Source organism: Sphaerodactylus townsendi, unplaced genomic scaffold, assembly GCF_021028975.2.
Source record: "Sphaerodactylus townsendi isolate TG3544 unplaced genomic scaffold, MPM_Stown_v2.3 scaffold_19, whole genome shotgun sequence".
In the NCBI taxonomy this organism is placed as follows: Eukaryota; Metazoa; Chordata; class Lepidosauria; order Squamata; family Sphaerodactylidae; genus Sphaerodactylus; species Sphaerodactylus townsendi.
The window spans coordinates 1017932-1031752 of record NW_025950352.1 but is presented as its reverse complement, the minus strand read 5'-3'; the positions used below and the strand labels follow the sequence as shown (position 1 = coordinate 1031752).

The 13821-nt window shown below is 54.8% G+C and overlaps 1 protein-coding gene across 2 annotated transcripts in view; it reads left to right on the top strand.

Annotated features, from left to right (window-relative positions):
• BOP1 (BOP1 ribosomal biogenesis factor) overlaps positions 1-13821 on the top strand; it is a 77261-nt gene that overhangs the window by 14308 nt on the left and 49132 nt on the right. For both annotated transcript variants that reach the window (XM_048482603.1, XM_048482604.1), the window contains exon 2: positions 4094-4198. In XM_048482603.1, coding sequence (XP_048338560.1) covers positions 4094-4198 — 105 coding nt within the window. The remainder of the gene's footprint in view (positions 1-4093; positions 4199-13821) is intronic.

Below are 13821 nucleotides of genomic sequence, written 5' to 3'. Positions count from 1 at the left end.
GACCCATAGCAAAGCAGGAGTCCTGGGGCACCAGAGAGCAACATTTATTCTCGCAAAAGCCCATTTCAGCTTCACATGACCCCTGCTAGTTTTTGGTGCAGCCGACGATGGAGCTGTTTGCTGATAAGCTCTCTGCTGACTTGGCAAAGGGGGCTCAAAGGACAGCATTCTCTGTCCAGGGTGCCGTGGCTCCCCTTGCATCTTTCAGCAGGGTCAGGTGGGTGGCCCACACCAATGCCTTGAGTGGCTCGTGTGCTTTGTGGCAGTCAGTCCTTCGGTGGGGGGTGGGGTGGGGTGGAACTCCTCCTTGTCCTTCTGGTCCAGCTGTGGAGAACATCTTGTGATATCTTGCCCTCTTCTAAAGGTGGCCAGAATGACCACCACAGGCGGTTCCCGGCCATTCAGCTGTAGCTCTCTTTTGTGGGTCAAAATGCACGGGGGCGGGGGGGGGGATCTTGCCCTGAGGGCACAGTGAGAAGCCAGCCGGCTGCCCATTCCCAAAGGCGGAGGTGGATCTGGCCCTGGCTTGTTTGGCTGGGAGTCTCTGCAGGATGGCATGGATGGGGGGGACAGAGAGGTGGCCGTGGTCCTCCACGGCAGAGCCGCACTTGCTCACTGCGCCAGTGGCCTGTTTGTGCAGCGTGCGGCTCTGCTCCAAGCCCATCGAGGAAGGGAACCAGGGAGGGAAGAGAGACAAAACTCTCTTGGTGCCAGAAGCCTGCAGAAAGACTTACCTCCAATCTCCTTTTTTTCCCAAAGACGTTAATAATGCCTTTGTTTTTGCTGTAATCCCATCTTCCAGTTGGCCCTGTGCTTCCTAGCTCCCGGCTGCCCCACTTTCTCCCTTTGGCTGGGGGCGGGGGTGGGGGAGCTCACAAAGGGCCGCGCTGGTGGGTTGCGTAGAGCAGAAGGTGATTGCACACCGCCGCGCAGACTTTACTGCTCCCCGGGGGCCCGTTCTGGAGGGCTGCTTTTCTGATTATTCCGTCAGGCCCTCCGGTGAAGCCCTTTCTATCCCGGGTCCCCTCTGGTCAGGGGAGGCGGGTGAATCTCTTTTCCAGGGAAGGATGTGCGCTTCTGCCTGCGCCCGCATGCTGGGCCAAGACGTAGGTGCTGTCTGGAACGCCTGGGCCGTGGGCTGGGATCTGGCAGGCGAGCTGCGGCTGAATCCTGTCCCGACCCACCGTCCCAGTTTGGGGGTGGGGGGACCTTTCAGTCAAGTCCAGAAGGAGCGGAACTTCAGAAAAGCCCCCGCAGATCAAACAGGCAACCTCTTTTTCCTTAGGGAGCAGCCCGGAAGCAAGAGGCAAAGTCATCAGGTATTCAGGGGTATACTGTCTGTAGACATGGAGGTTCGGTTTAGCTTTCATGGCCGGTGTTGGTAGGTCAGGCCGTCTGAGGGAGGGAGTCCCCAAGGAGGAATCCATCTCACGAGCTGTGATGGGAACGGTGTTAGGGTTAGCTAGGTGGTACTGATTGTTTATGTTGTTAATTTATATAAAATTAATAAAGATTAATTTTTTAAAAAAGAGAGGGGGAGTTCCCCAAGGGAGACAACAGGCTGGATCTAGTGGTTGGGATAATGTGGCCACAGAGCAACTGTGCCACAAACACCCTGAATCTTTCAACTGGCCTGTCACAGCTGGCAGGAGCTGCCTTATCTTGTGGCGGTGACTTTTATTTATTTATTTATTTATTTATTTATTTATTTATTTATTTATTGCTTCAATTTTTATACCGCCCGATCCCCAAAGGGCTCCGATCCCCAAAGGGATTTGGCACAAAGGGCTCCGATCCCCAAAGGGATTTGGCACATCAGCTTCATTTTAGTGTTACGAGGAAAGAAGAAAAACAACTCTGGGGTGTTGTGGGGTTCCAGGCTGTGTGTCCATGTTCCAGTAGCATTTTTTCCTGACATTTCAGATGCCAGCCACAGATGCAGGCAAAACGTCAGGAGAAAATGCTACTGGGACACGGACACACAGCCTGGAAACCCCACAACATCCCAGTGATTCTGGCCGTGAAAGCCTCTGACAATACACAAAAATGCCTCTCTCCACCATTTGTGATAGTGTGTGAGTGAGGCTGTCCTGTGGGCTCCTGTGGCCCTCTGCAGTGGAGGGGGTTGCGTGCTTCACATGGCCTGTGGGAAGGGCTTGTGGCCTTGGTAGCTGTACACATTACCCTGAGAAGGGGGCAGTGGGGTTGATCTACAATTAGCCTGAGTCGTAGTTCATCCTCTGCAGGCTGTTTTATTTACTTATTTAAAGTATTTTAGAGTTTAGATTGCTTTTCCTGTCCGCTCAAAGCTCTTTCCAGTAAAAACAAACTGCAGTATCAAATCTGAACAACCATAAGCGCAATTCAGTGAGCCAAGAATGAAGCATACAGATTGGCAAAAGGTCTTGAGCAGCTCCATTTGACAGAGACGGTGCAGTCGGTTCTGCAGGCCTGGATCTGGTATGGAAAAGAGCATGGCTGGGACTGATCAGTAGAATCATAAAGTTTGGAGAGACCCCAAGGGGCCATCCAGTCCAACCTCTTGCAGTGCAGGAACACACAGTCAAAGCACTCCTGACAGATTGCCATCCAGCCTCTTTAGAAACCTCCAAAGAAGGAGACTCCCCACTCTCCAAGGCTGTGAATTCCACACTTGAACAGCCCTCCCCATCAGGAAGTTCTTCCTAATGTTTTGCCCAACCCATAACGCTGGTTATGTGTTGGGTGATTAAAGAAGAGTTTGCCTTTATACCCCCTCCCTTTTCTCCTGTACATAAGAACATAAGAACTAGCCTGCTGGATCAGACCAGAGTCCATCTAGTCCAGCACTCTTCTACTTACAGGGGCCCACCAGGTGCCTTTGGGAGCTCACGTGCAGGAGGTGAGAGCAGTGGCCTTCTGCTGCTGCTCCTGAGCACCTGGTCTGCTAAGGCATTTGCAATCTCAGATCAAAGAGGATCAAGATTGGTAGCCATAGATTGACTTCTCCTCCATAAATCTGTCCAAGCCCCTTTTAAAGCTATCCAGGTGAGTGGCCATCACCACCTCCTGTGGCAGCATATTCCAAACACCAATCACACGTTGCGTGAAGAAGTGTTTCCTTTTATTAGTCCTAATTCTTCCCCCCAGCATTTTCAATGGATGCCCCCTGGTTCTAGTATTGTGAGAAAGAGAGAAAAATGTCTCTCTGTCAACATTTTCTACCCCATGCATAATTTTATAGACTTCAGTCATATCCCCCCACAGACGCCTCCTCTCCAAACTAAAAAGTCCCAAACGCTGCAGCCTCATAAGGAAGGTGCTCCAGTCCCTCAATCATCCTCGTTGCCCTTCTCTGCACTTTTTCTATGGAGTGTCAAACAGATTACAAACTCCTTTCCTTCCTCTCCCCACAACAGACACCTTGCGAGGTGGATGAGGTAGTTTCAAAGAAGTGTGACTAGTCCAAAGTCACCCACCAGGAATGTAGGAGTGGAGAAACAAATCAGTTTATCCAGATAAGACTCTGCCACTCACATGAAGGAGTGGGGAATCAAACCTGGTTCTCCAGATAGAGTCCACCTGCCCTTAACCACCACACCATGCTAGCTCTCATGATACGCCAGGCGACTTGCCTTTCCCTCTCCCTCATCGTATCCTCCCAACAACCCTTCAAGGTAGGTTTGGCTGAGTGTGTGTGGCTGGCGTCTGTTTGCACAGCAAGCTTCTATAGCAGAATGGGGGATTCGAACTAGGGTCTTGCAGATCTTAGTCTATCCACTGTATCACACTTGCAAGTAAAACGTATGGATGGCCCTGCATGTTGTAGCATAAACTGATCCTTCATCCTTCTAGCTCAGCATTCTGTTGCTTGACTGACGGTTCCTCTCTCGTCTCTCAAGCAGAGAGTGAGAGAGACCTTTTCCAGCCCCCCAAGAGCCAAGCCTTGAAACTCCTGCAGGGAAGGTGTGAGCTCTGCCACCGAGCCACAGACCTGACTGTTTAGCGGAAGGGAGGCAGTTGCTGCTCAATGCCCCTCTGTATCATTGGCAGAGGTGTGTGGGGTGTGCCGCCGCAGCCAGGTAACTGTCCGAATTGTCTTGTGTTCTTACAGCCTGAGGAGGAGCTTCAGTTGCGTGATGAGGAAGAGGGCGCAGCGACAGACGTGCCTGGCCCGCCTGCAGAGAACGAATATGAGGAAGACAGCTCCGATGAAGAGGTGAGCCTGCATTCTGTTCCGTCTCGTCCTCTGGGTGAGGTTGGCTTTCCTGGTCCTCTGATGCTAAGCAAAGGGAAGGCGGCGCTTCTCCTGCCAAAGGGAAGAAGTTGAGAAGGCGCCCAGTCTGGCTCGCTTTCTTCCCAGGAAAACACAACTTGCCAACTCAGGGCTCTCTTGAAAAAGCCCTCAGCTGGCCCAGGGGGCTGCGAGGGGCCTGTCAGCCCTTGTTTATTATTATTATTATATTATTATTATTGGTTAGGTTTATATACCGCCCTCCCCCGGAGGGCTCAGGGCGGTGAACAATATGTAAATTAGAGCACATATATCAGATTAAAATCCATTAAATATCATTTAATACAGGCTCTAAAAAATAAACCCTACCCCATTAAAATGCAGCATTATTAAGATCAACATAAAAGATGGCACCTACTATCAATTCCCTTAAAAACCAGAGGGAAGGGGCGGCAGTTATAAGGAGGGGGGCCCCATCAGCGGCTAGTCTCTCCAAAGGCCCGGCGGAACAGCTCAGTCTTACAGGCCCTGCGGAAGTTATTAAGATCCTGCAGGGCCCTGACAGCTGGCGGAAGAGCGTTCCACCAGGCCGGGGCCAGAGCTGTAAAGGCTCTGGCCCGGGTGGAGGCCAGCCGCATCATTGAGGGGCCAGGGATCACCAGTAGGTTGGCCTCTGCTAAACGCAGAGACTGATTTGGGACATATGGGGTAAGACGGTCCTGCAGGTACGGAGGTCCCAGGCCGCGCAAGGCCTTGAAGGTTAGCACCTTATTCAGAGGATTTCTTCCTTAGATGCAGAGGTCTGTGTGTGCATAGACATTTGGGGATGCCGAGTAGTGAGGGAGTGTGCCTGGAGCTCTTGTGGGGGCAGGGCCGCTGGGCTTCCACGGGCCGGGGCCCAGGGAGCCACAGTGGGGCAGTAGCAAATAGCCAGGTCAAGACCCCAGAAGTCCGTGAGGTTGCTTTGGTCTCCACGTCACGCCAGGGCATTCATGAGATCTGTGGTGGGAGGAAGGCCGCTGCTCCCACACCGTCTCTCTGGTGTGGGAGGGGGCCTTGCCGGGACCAGAATCCCCACCGCGTCAAGCACTGTGTGGAGGCCGTGGGAAGTTGACAAGAGGGAGACGGGGTTCAGAGCAAAATAATGCAGACTGTAAAGAAAGGTCTAGAAAGAGAGCAGGAAACTCTGAAAGTGTGTTGGATCTGGAGGAAATGAGAACAGGCGGAGATATTTTTCATATATGACGGATGCTGCTGTGGGAAGGATGAAAGCCAGTTAAAGATGAAAAAGAAGAAGAGTTTGTGATTTACCCCCCGCCTTTCTCGCCTGCAAGGAGGCTCCGGGTGGCCTGCAAACTCCTACCCTTCCTCTTCCCACAGCAGACACCTTGTGAGGCTGGTGGGGCTGAGAGAGTTCTGAGAGAACTGGGACTGGCCCAAGGTCACCCAACAGACTTCATGTGGAGGAGTGGGGAAACAAATCCAGTGCAACAGATGAGAGTCCACCTGCTCTTCACCACCACACCACACAGCTTGTGGGCAGGGTTTATTTCAGGTTGGCTGCCAGGGCCTTGAGCCTTACTGGGAGATGAGAGCCACCAGACAAGGCAGCCGATGGGTGGGAGAATAATAGTTTGAGCCCACGTTGAAGGGAGTCTTTACCAATTAATAGCAAGAGTCAAACCTATCCTTGTTCTATAAAAATGTCTTTATGGGTTAACTGCAGATTTTGTTGTTCCTCTTCAACAAAGTTGGCGCAAGCAGCTTTTTAGGAAATGCCTACTTGTAGGAAAAATACCCGTGCAAAGCGTGTACAGTGTTGGTTTGTAAAATAAAGTAGTTTTGCTCTTTTTGCTGATATCTGAGATGCAGACAGGGGAAGACAGCAGAATGGCCTTTGGGTGTCCTACTAGCAGAGTGGAATAGTGTATGAAGTGCCTTTTCAGCAAACCAGACCGTCGGCCCCTCCTCCTTACGTCCCCTCCTAACCTCATGCTGCCTGCGAGGGCAGGGAAGGACCTCCCCCCTTCCGTCCAGCTGTAGTTCTTTCTGTGTGGGTTGAGTTCTGTCTGGTTGCCTCCAACCCATGGCCACCCTATGAATTAAGGACCTCCTGTCCTTCACAACCTTGCTTGGGTCATGCAAATGGAGGGCGTGACTTCGTTGACTGAATCGATCTGTCTGTTGCACGTGGGGCCTTCCTCTTTTCCTGCTGGCTTCAGTTTTTCCTAGCATGATTGTCTTACCCAATGAATCTTGTCGTCTCCGAATGAGGGAGCAGCAGTGGCGTAGGAGGTTAAGAGCTCATGTATCTAATCTGGAGGAACCGGGTTTGATTCCCAGCTCTGCCGCCTGAGCTGTGGAGGCTTATCTGGGGAATTCAGATTAGCCTGTGCACCCCCACACACGCCAGCTGGGTGACCTTGGGCTAGTCACAGCTTCTCGGAGCTCTCTCAGCCCCACCCACCTCCCAGGGTGTTTGTTGTGAGGGGGGAAGGACAAGGAGATTGTCAGCCCCTTTGAGTCTCCTGCGGGAGAGAAAGGGGGGATATAAATCCAAACTCTTCTTCTTCTTCTTTCTCCCTGGTCCTATTTTCTCCTCTGCATCCTCCTTTTTCTCACAGCATTCATCTTGGCCTGTCACGTAGGGAAAGCTGGGGTGGTTTCTGCATTGGTTGCAGATGGCTAAAGAGCCGGCTCGTGTCGCTTGCAGCCAGCTAGAGCTGCTTGCCCAGTGTGGGGAAGGGGGGCAGGCGCTGAGGTGAGCTGGCTTCGTGGGTGTTGTCTGGGTGGACAGTGGGAGGTCAGAGTCAGAGCTCAGTGGAGCAAAGGGCTTGGTTGGCCCTTTGGCAGAAGGGTCCTTGAGAAGTGCTTGGGCGACCCAAGAGGAACGGGTGCCGGCCCCATTCAGGGCAGGATGGGCTTGAACTTTGTTCCAGGAGAGTCCCAAGGGCGGGGGCTCTGCCTGTCCGTCTGGCCCTGCTGGAGGGGGAGCTGCGGAAGTGCTGGGTCTGCAATAAAGGTTGAGCACGTAATGAAATATATGGCCGTAGGAAGCAGAGGCGCTGGTGGAACGTCTCCAGCACAACCCCGGGACGGGAGGCTTTCGTGCCGGCGTCCAAGGTCTCTCCCTCAGCAGCTAGTCCTATTTCAGGCCCCCTGCGGTTCAGAACCTGTTGACATCTGAACGGCTTCCAGTGGCTCGGTTCCTGCCTCCCCTCCCTCCCTTTCAGCAACTACGTTTCTCTCTCCTCCGGAGGAGTCTGGGCACGTCTTCTTCCTCTGCAGAGGATGTGCTTTTCTGGGCGCCCTGCGTGATCCTGACGCTCAAGGCCACCCTCCCCCTTTAACGCCAGATGAGTTCGTGGCTGGCTCCCTTCGAGTGTCCCGTGTCGGTCCAGGCTGGTTCTCCTCCTTCCACGGGCGAGCAGCTGTAGGGATGGCCCCAGATTCACTTTTTCCATCAGGCAGATCCGGAGCGCAGAAGGGGGTTTGGAAGAGCAGGACCGTAGATCTGAGCAAAACAGGAGTCCTTTCTGATGCATGGAGTGGGGCTGGACAGCTGTGGAAACAGTACCTCCTGCCCCAGCCTTCCCTGACTCTCTTGGGCAGGGTTTGGGGGGTGGGGGGGTGGGGGTCAACTGATTTATGGCTACCAATCTTGATCCTCCTTGATCTGAGATTGCAAATGCCTTAGCAGTCCAGGTGCTCGGGAGCAACAGCCGCAAAAGGCCATTGCTTTCACCTCCTGCAGGTGAGCTCCCAAAGGCACCTGGTGGGCCACTGCGAGTAGCAGAGTGCTGGACTAGACGGACTCTGGTCTGATTCAGCTGGCTTGTTCTTATGTTCTTATGATGTGCTGTTTGGGCCTCCGCCCAGGTAGGTAGCAGACTCTGTTTGGGGGCACATGAGCCCAGTCTGGTGTCTCCCACGAGCCCTGGCATGAGGATGACTCCAGTAGCAACCGCCTCCTTCCTCCGCCGGTTGCAGCGCCGCCACCTTGAGGGGTCCCTGTGCTCCTGCCTGCTGGCGTCTGGCCGGCATCTTTCCCTGTGGTTGTTGCTTCCTAGCAGTGGCTCCTCGTCCACGGAGAGCCCGGGGCAAGTTGGGAAATGTTTAGGGTGCCGGAAGGCCAGGGAGACAGCAGCGTGGGGAGGCTGGGAAGGGCGGGGCTTCCTCCATGCCTGGGGTGCGAAGGGCGACTGAGTCAGTCTCGGGATCGAGAAGACAGCAGCCGGGAACACCGCATGCTCCCCACCCACACACCCCTTGGTTTCCTCTGGAAATTTGGGTCTGGCCCCTGCTGGAAACAGGATGCTGGGTTTGATGAGCCCCTTGCGTGACTCAGCCTGGCAAGTGCGGAGCTGGGAGTTGTTTGGCACTCTCTCTCTCTGGCTCGGTGCAGCTGCAGTCTCAGCAGAGTCCATCTGTGGGGGTGGGCATTGAACGGAAACATGGGGGGAGGAGGGGGTCTGCCTGGGGGCGGGGGGGCGGGGGAGGACTCCCCCTCCATGCATATGCACTGGCACCCACCCTACCTGGCAGACTTGTCCTGCCGGGACCCTGCGTGGGGACACAGCCCACTGCCCTGTTCCAAGCGAAAGATCAAAAGGAGACGTTTGCTGCGAGGTCATGAGTTTCAGAAGAGAAAGAGAAGCCCCCTTTCCTTGGGGGTGAAGAGTTGGCCTCCCTGCTGAGGAAATTTTGATCCAGAATGCCCCACTCCGTGGTCCCAACGAAGGCAGGTCCAAGTAGGGAGCAGCCCCAGGGCCCTGCGGGTGGGCACTGCCAGGTCTTGGCCCTGGTGCCTGAAATGGCATGCTCGTATGGAAGGGGGTGGCCAAAGGGACTCTCTTGCCGGGGCCAGAAGCTCCGGGCCCCGCTTGCAAGTAACTCTGAACACCAGCGTGGAGCTTGGGATTTGTTTGGAAACTTGGCTCGGTTTCTCTGTCGAGGAGTGCGACAGCGGAAGGCGGCTCCAGGGGTCCAGGGTCGCCCTCTGCACACAAACCCATCCCTCAACAGTAGCCGCTCTGGCTCTTCACCTACCAGAGCTGCCCTCCCCCTCCACAGTCCTCAGGGCTTCTTGTGAGTAAGCCTTGTGGCTGGGCATGGCAGAGTGAGAGGTTGCTGGTAAGTGAGTGCAACTTGCCAAATGGCCTCTATGGCCAACCCAGGCTGACTGAGCACAGGATATTGGGGGGAGGGGGGGGCTCTGTTCTGAACAGGGTGCTTCAGGGCACAGGGACTGCTGTGGCTCAGCCCCCATTGAAGAAGAAGAAGAAGAGTTTGGATTTATATCCCCCTTTCTCTTCTGCAGGAGGCTCAAAGGGGCTGACAATCTCCTTGCCCTCCCCCCCTTACAACAAACACCCTGTGAGGTGGGTGGGACTGAGAGAGCTCCGAGAAGCTGTGACTAGCCCAAGGTCACCCAGCTGGCGTGTGTGGGAGTGCACAGGCTAATCTGAATTCCCCAGATGAGCCTCCACAGCTCAGGCGGCAGAGCGGGGAATCAAACCCGGTTCCTCCAGATTAGATACACGAGCTCTTAACCTCCTACGCCACTGCTGCCCTTTCTCAGCAGCCTTTCAACTCCCTACCTCTCCTCCTCTGGGCTTGCCTGGGCTTCTGTCATGTAGCTGCCCAGCCGGGAGGAGGAGGAGGAGAGGGAAGCCCGTGCAACTGGGCTGCCTCCGTGCGGAGCGCAGACTAAACTTCCTCCCCCTGAGCTCCTGCTCAGTTGGCAGCTGTAGCCCTCAGCCTGGCAGGCTGCCCGACTCAGCCTCCGCCACCGGGCGTTCTGAGAAGAGACACAACAAAATAGATTGGTTTCCTGGCGTGCACCGGCCGGGCTCCCCGGAGAAGGCCACTCGCTCGCTTGCCTTTCCCCTGCTCAGTAGTGGGGGGGGGGCTAATCCCTCCCCCTCCCTTCACACCCCCACTTGGCTGTCAGTGAGAAGCGCCGCATGGGGCGGGGTGGGTGGGGGGAGAACCGGCTGTGCAAATACGTCCTGGTCTGCCTGAGCAGGTTGATGGTTGGAGCTGGGGAAATCCCCAGCCCTCCCGCTCTTGTGGTCACTTCCCTCCCCCCCCCCCCTCCACCAGCCGCCCGGAGATGAATGGCGGGGAGGTGGAGAGGCTGTCAGAGCCTCGCTGGGAGGAAGCAGTTTGGGGCTCTTGTTTGGTTCTGCTTCCTCCCGCAATGACTATTCCATATGTCGGCGGATAATGAATGACGGCGCGCTGAGTGCTCCTCCGCCAGCCAGTGGCCGTTCCAAGCCCACTTCCCTCCTTCGCGGAGCAGCTGGGGGGGGTCGGGGGGGGGGTGAGAGCAGCGGCTGGCAGGGCTGAAGGAGCTCTTCTTTCAGTAGCCGATTAGCTCAGCAAGCGAGAGAGAACTGGTCAGAATGCGCTGCTGGCAGGCGGCTCCTTGAAGGCTTCTCGCCAGGAGCACGCACAGCTTCCTGCCCGCCAGCCCCAGAAGCTCCTGCGGGCTGTGTGAGGCTCAGTAGAGCTCTCCGTGGGTGCTCCCAGCTCTGCCAGACCTCGACCCCAACACTCCCCCCACCCCCAGTCACTGAAACACACGCGGGCTCCCTCTGAAGCGGCGGACTTTGCATCCGTGGGCTTCCAGTTGCAGGGAACCCAGCAGCTGAGGTTCCGTGTTCGCATGGCCAGAGACAGCTGCCTTAGGAGGAAGCGAGCAGCTGCTTAGAGCAAGGGGCCTCCTGAGCAGGTGGGTTAGGACTCCCTTGCAGGTGGGTTGTGAGTCCAGGAGGGAGAGAACAGGGAGGGGGGAGCGGGGCGTAAGCGCATCAGAAGATCCCGGCTGGGTCAGGCCAGTCAGGGTCCCATCCAGTCCAGCACCCAGTCTCACAGATTGGTCTGCCAGTTCCTCTGGAGGGCATAGAGGCTGAGGCCTTCCCTTGAGCCCTGCTGGATCAGGCCAGGGAGGGGCCAACTAGGCCAGCAGCACCGACCCACTCTGGAGGGCCCACATCAGGGCACAGAGGCCGAGGCTGTCTTCAAGGAGAAGAAGAAAGCTGGGTCAGACCAACGGGGCTCCATGTAGTCATCAGAACATAAGAACGAGCCTGCTGGATCAGACCAGAGTCCATCTAGTCCAGCTCTCTGCTACTCGCAATGGCCCACCAGGTGCCTTTGGGAGCTCACGTGCAGGAGGTGAAAGCAACGGCCTTCTGCTGCTGCTGCTCCTGAGCACCTGGTCTGCTCAGGCCTTTGCAATCTCAGATCAAGGAGGATCAAGATTGGTAGCCATAGATCGACTTCTCCTCCATAAATCTGTCCAAGCCCCTTTTAAAGCCATCCAGGTGAGTGGCCATCACCACCTCCTGTGGCAGCAGATTCCAAACACCCATCACACGTTGCGTGCAGAAGTGTTTCCTTTTATTAGTCCTAATTCTTCTTTAAAATAGCCATGGAGGCCCAGTAATGCTATATTTTAAAGAAATACGGAAGAAAAACAAACAGCATCATAAATTTAGAAAGGGGGGGGGTTCCCACTTCAAAAAGTTGAAGACTATGAGGAAAATTTGTGCCAGACGGCAGGTGAGAACTCGCGTCCTCTTACCTGGGCAGTTAGCAGCGGAGCTCTGATGTTGTCAGGGATCCTTCCCATCAAGTGCCTCACATGTCAGCACATCTGGAACATGATGCAGCTGGAATGGGACCTGACACACCTAGAGTGTGAATGGATGAGTAAGGACGGGCGGGCGGTGGGGAGGGGCGGGAGGGCAGGCTGGCTGGCTGGCTGGGTAGACGTGAGGGGCCGGCTTCCTCATCATGACGGGCGGGCGTTGAAGGATTCACAGCTGGCCGCGGTTGCCTCTCCCTGGCAGTGGGGAGCTTGCAGTGGGCCTCCCCTCCTCTGTGTCCTCCTTGCCCGCTGCCCCCTGGGCTGGGCCCTTCCTTTCCACTCGCCCCGTTGCTTGCTGTGCAGATGTAGCCGTGAAGCAGGTTAAGCCCAATGAAAAAGTTTTGGGGACCAACGAAGAGAAAAATCTTCTACGAATTGTTTATTTCTTTTGGAATGAGTGAAATGCCGTCGCCTTCCTCGGCAGAGTCTTTCTTGGTGGGCCCCCATTCAGGTACTAGCCAAGGTGCACCCTGCTAAGCACCTGAGATCTGACAGCATCAGTCCAGACCAAGGTACATGCAACAGTAGACAATGGGAATAGGCCTTTATAGAGGACAGCCGGGCAAGTCAGATATGCTGCCAAGTCTGTTCGGGGCAGAAGGAGGAAAGTTGCAGCTGGAGTCCTAGTCCTTCCCGAAATTCTGAAGCCTTTTCTCCTGGGGAAAACAGAAAGGTGGGGAAAACCTAAAATACGTGCAGTACTTAAGTCCCTACGATGCCTAAACTAGCCACAGGTGCTGCTCTCTCTCCCCGAGTGGCAGTCTGTGTCCCTCTGCTGGGGGCACCGGGTTCTCCCCCAGGTTAAGAGAGGTGGAAAGCAACTGTCGGGGCTGTTGACGTTACAGTGCCAGCTCATATGGCTCATTGTTACTCCGTTAAAAAGAATTGCCCGCACTTAAGAAAACAGTGTGTCAGGCAGAACAGGTGAATAGTGTCATGTTCTCCCAGTGTGCCAGGTTTCAACATGAACAGGTATTTGCGTGGTCTGAAATGGGATTGCTCCGGCCTAGCATATGTTTCTCCTCTCTGCTCCAGAGGGCAAATGGCCACCCTAGGCTGCTTGTCTCCCTTGCTGCCAGGAGCAGCCGTTGGAGGAGACGGAAGCCAATCTAGAGGTGGGCAAACAAGGCTCACACTCTTTCTTCGCCCCCCTCTTTGATTCTTGCTGTAGTGAAAGAGCCTGGCAAACTCTCCTGGGTAGCTGGCGGTGCTGCCCGGGTTTCAGGGCACTGACTGGGCGATGCCCCGGGGAAGCTCTCCAGGCCACAGCTGTTGTTTGCGTTCCCCTCTTGCCCTGCTCTTTTCCAGCCAAGGCCAGGTCTGGCTGTGGTGGGTTTTCCGGGCTGTGTGGCCAAGATCTGGTCGCTTTCACCCCTAACTTCTTTCCTGCATCTATGACTGGCATCTTCAGAGGTATGTCACGGTGAGACGTGTTTCTCTCTGTGGCACAGTGTGGAGTGATTGTATGGGGGAGTGTATATTTTGTCCACCTCGCAGGGGAGTGAGGCACATTTTCATGTTTCTGGGTGGAATTCATCTACAGTTACATTTCCTGTTGTATCTGCAATCACATTCACAACTGTATTTGCATTCCCATTTGCATACTCATTTGCATTTGGACTTACAACTGTGTCTGGGCGGAGTTCATTTGCAGTGGCCTTTGAATGTCTCTGGGGTTTTTTAGTATTGGTAGCCAAGTTTTGTTGATTTTCAGTCACTCTTTTTGTTGAAACTGTCCTGGTATTCTGACATATTAGCTGTCGGAGTTATCAAGAACTTCTGTGTTTTCAAATAAGATCCTATGTCCAGCTTGGTTTAGAGCAGTGGTGGCGAACCTTTGGCACTCCAGATGTTATGGACTACAACTCCCATCAGCCCCTGCCAGCATGGCCAATTGGCAGGGGCTGATGGGAATTGTAGTCCATAACATCTGGAGTGCCAAAGGTTTGCC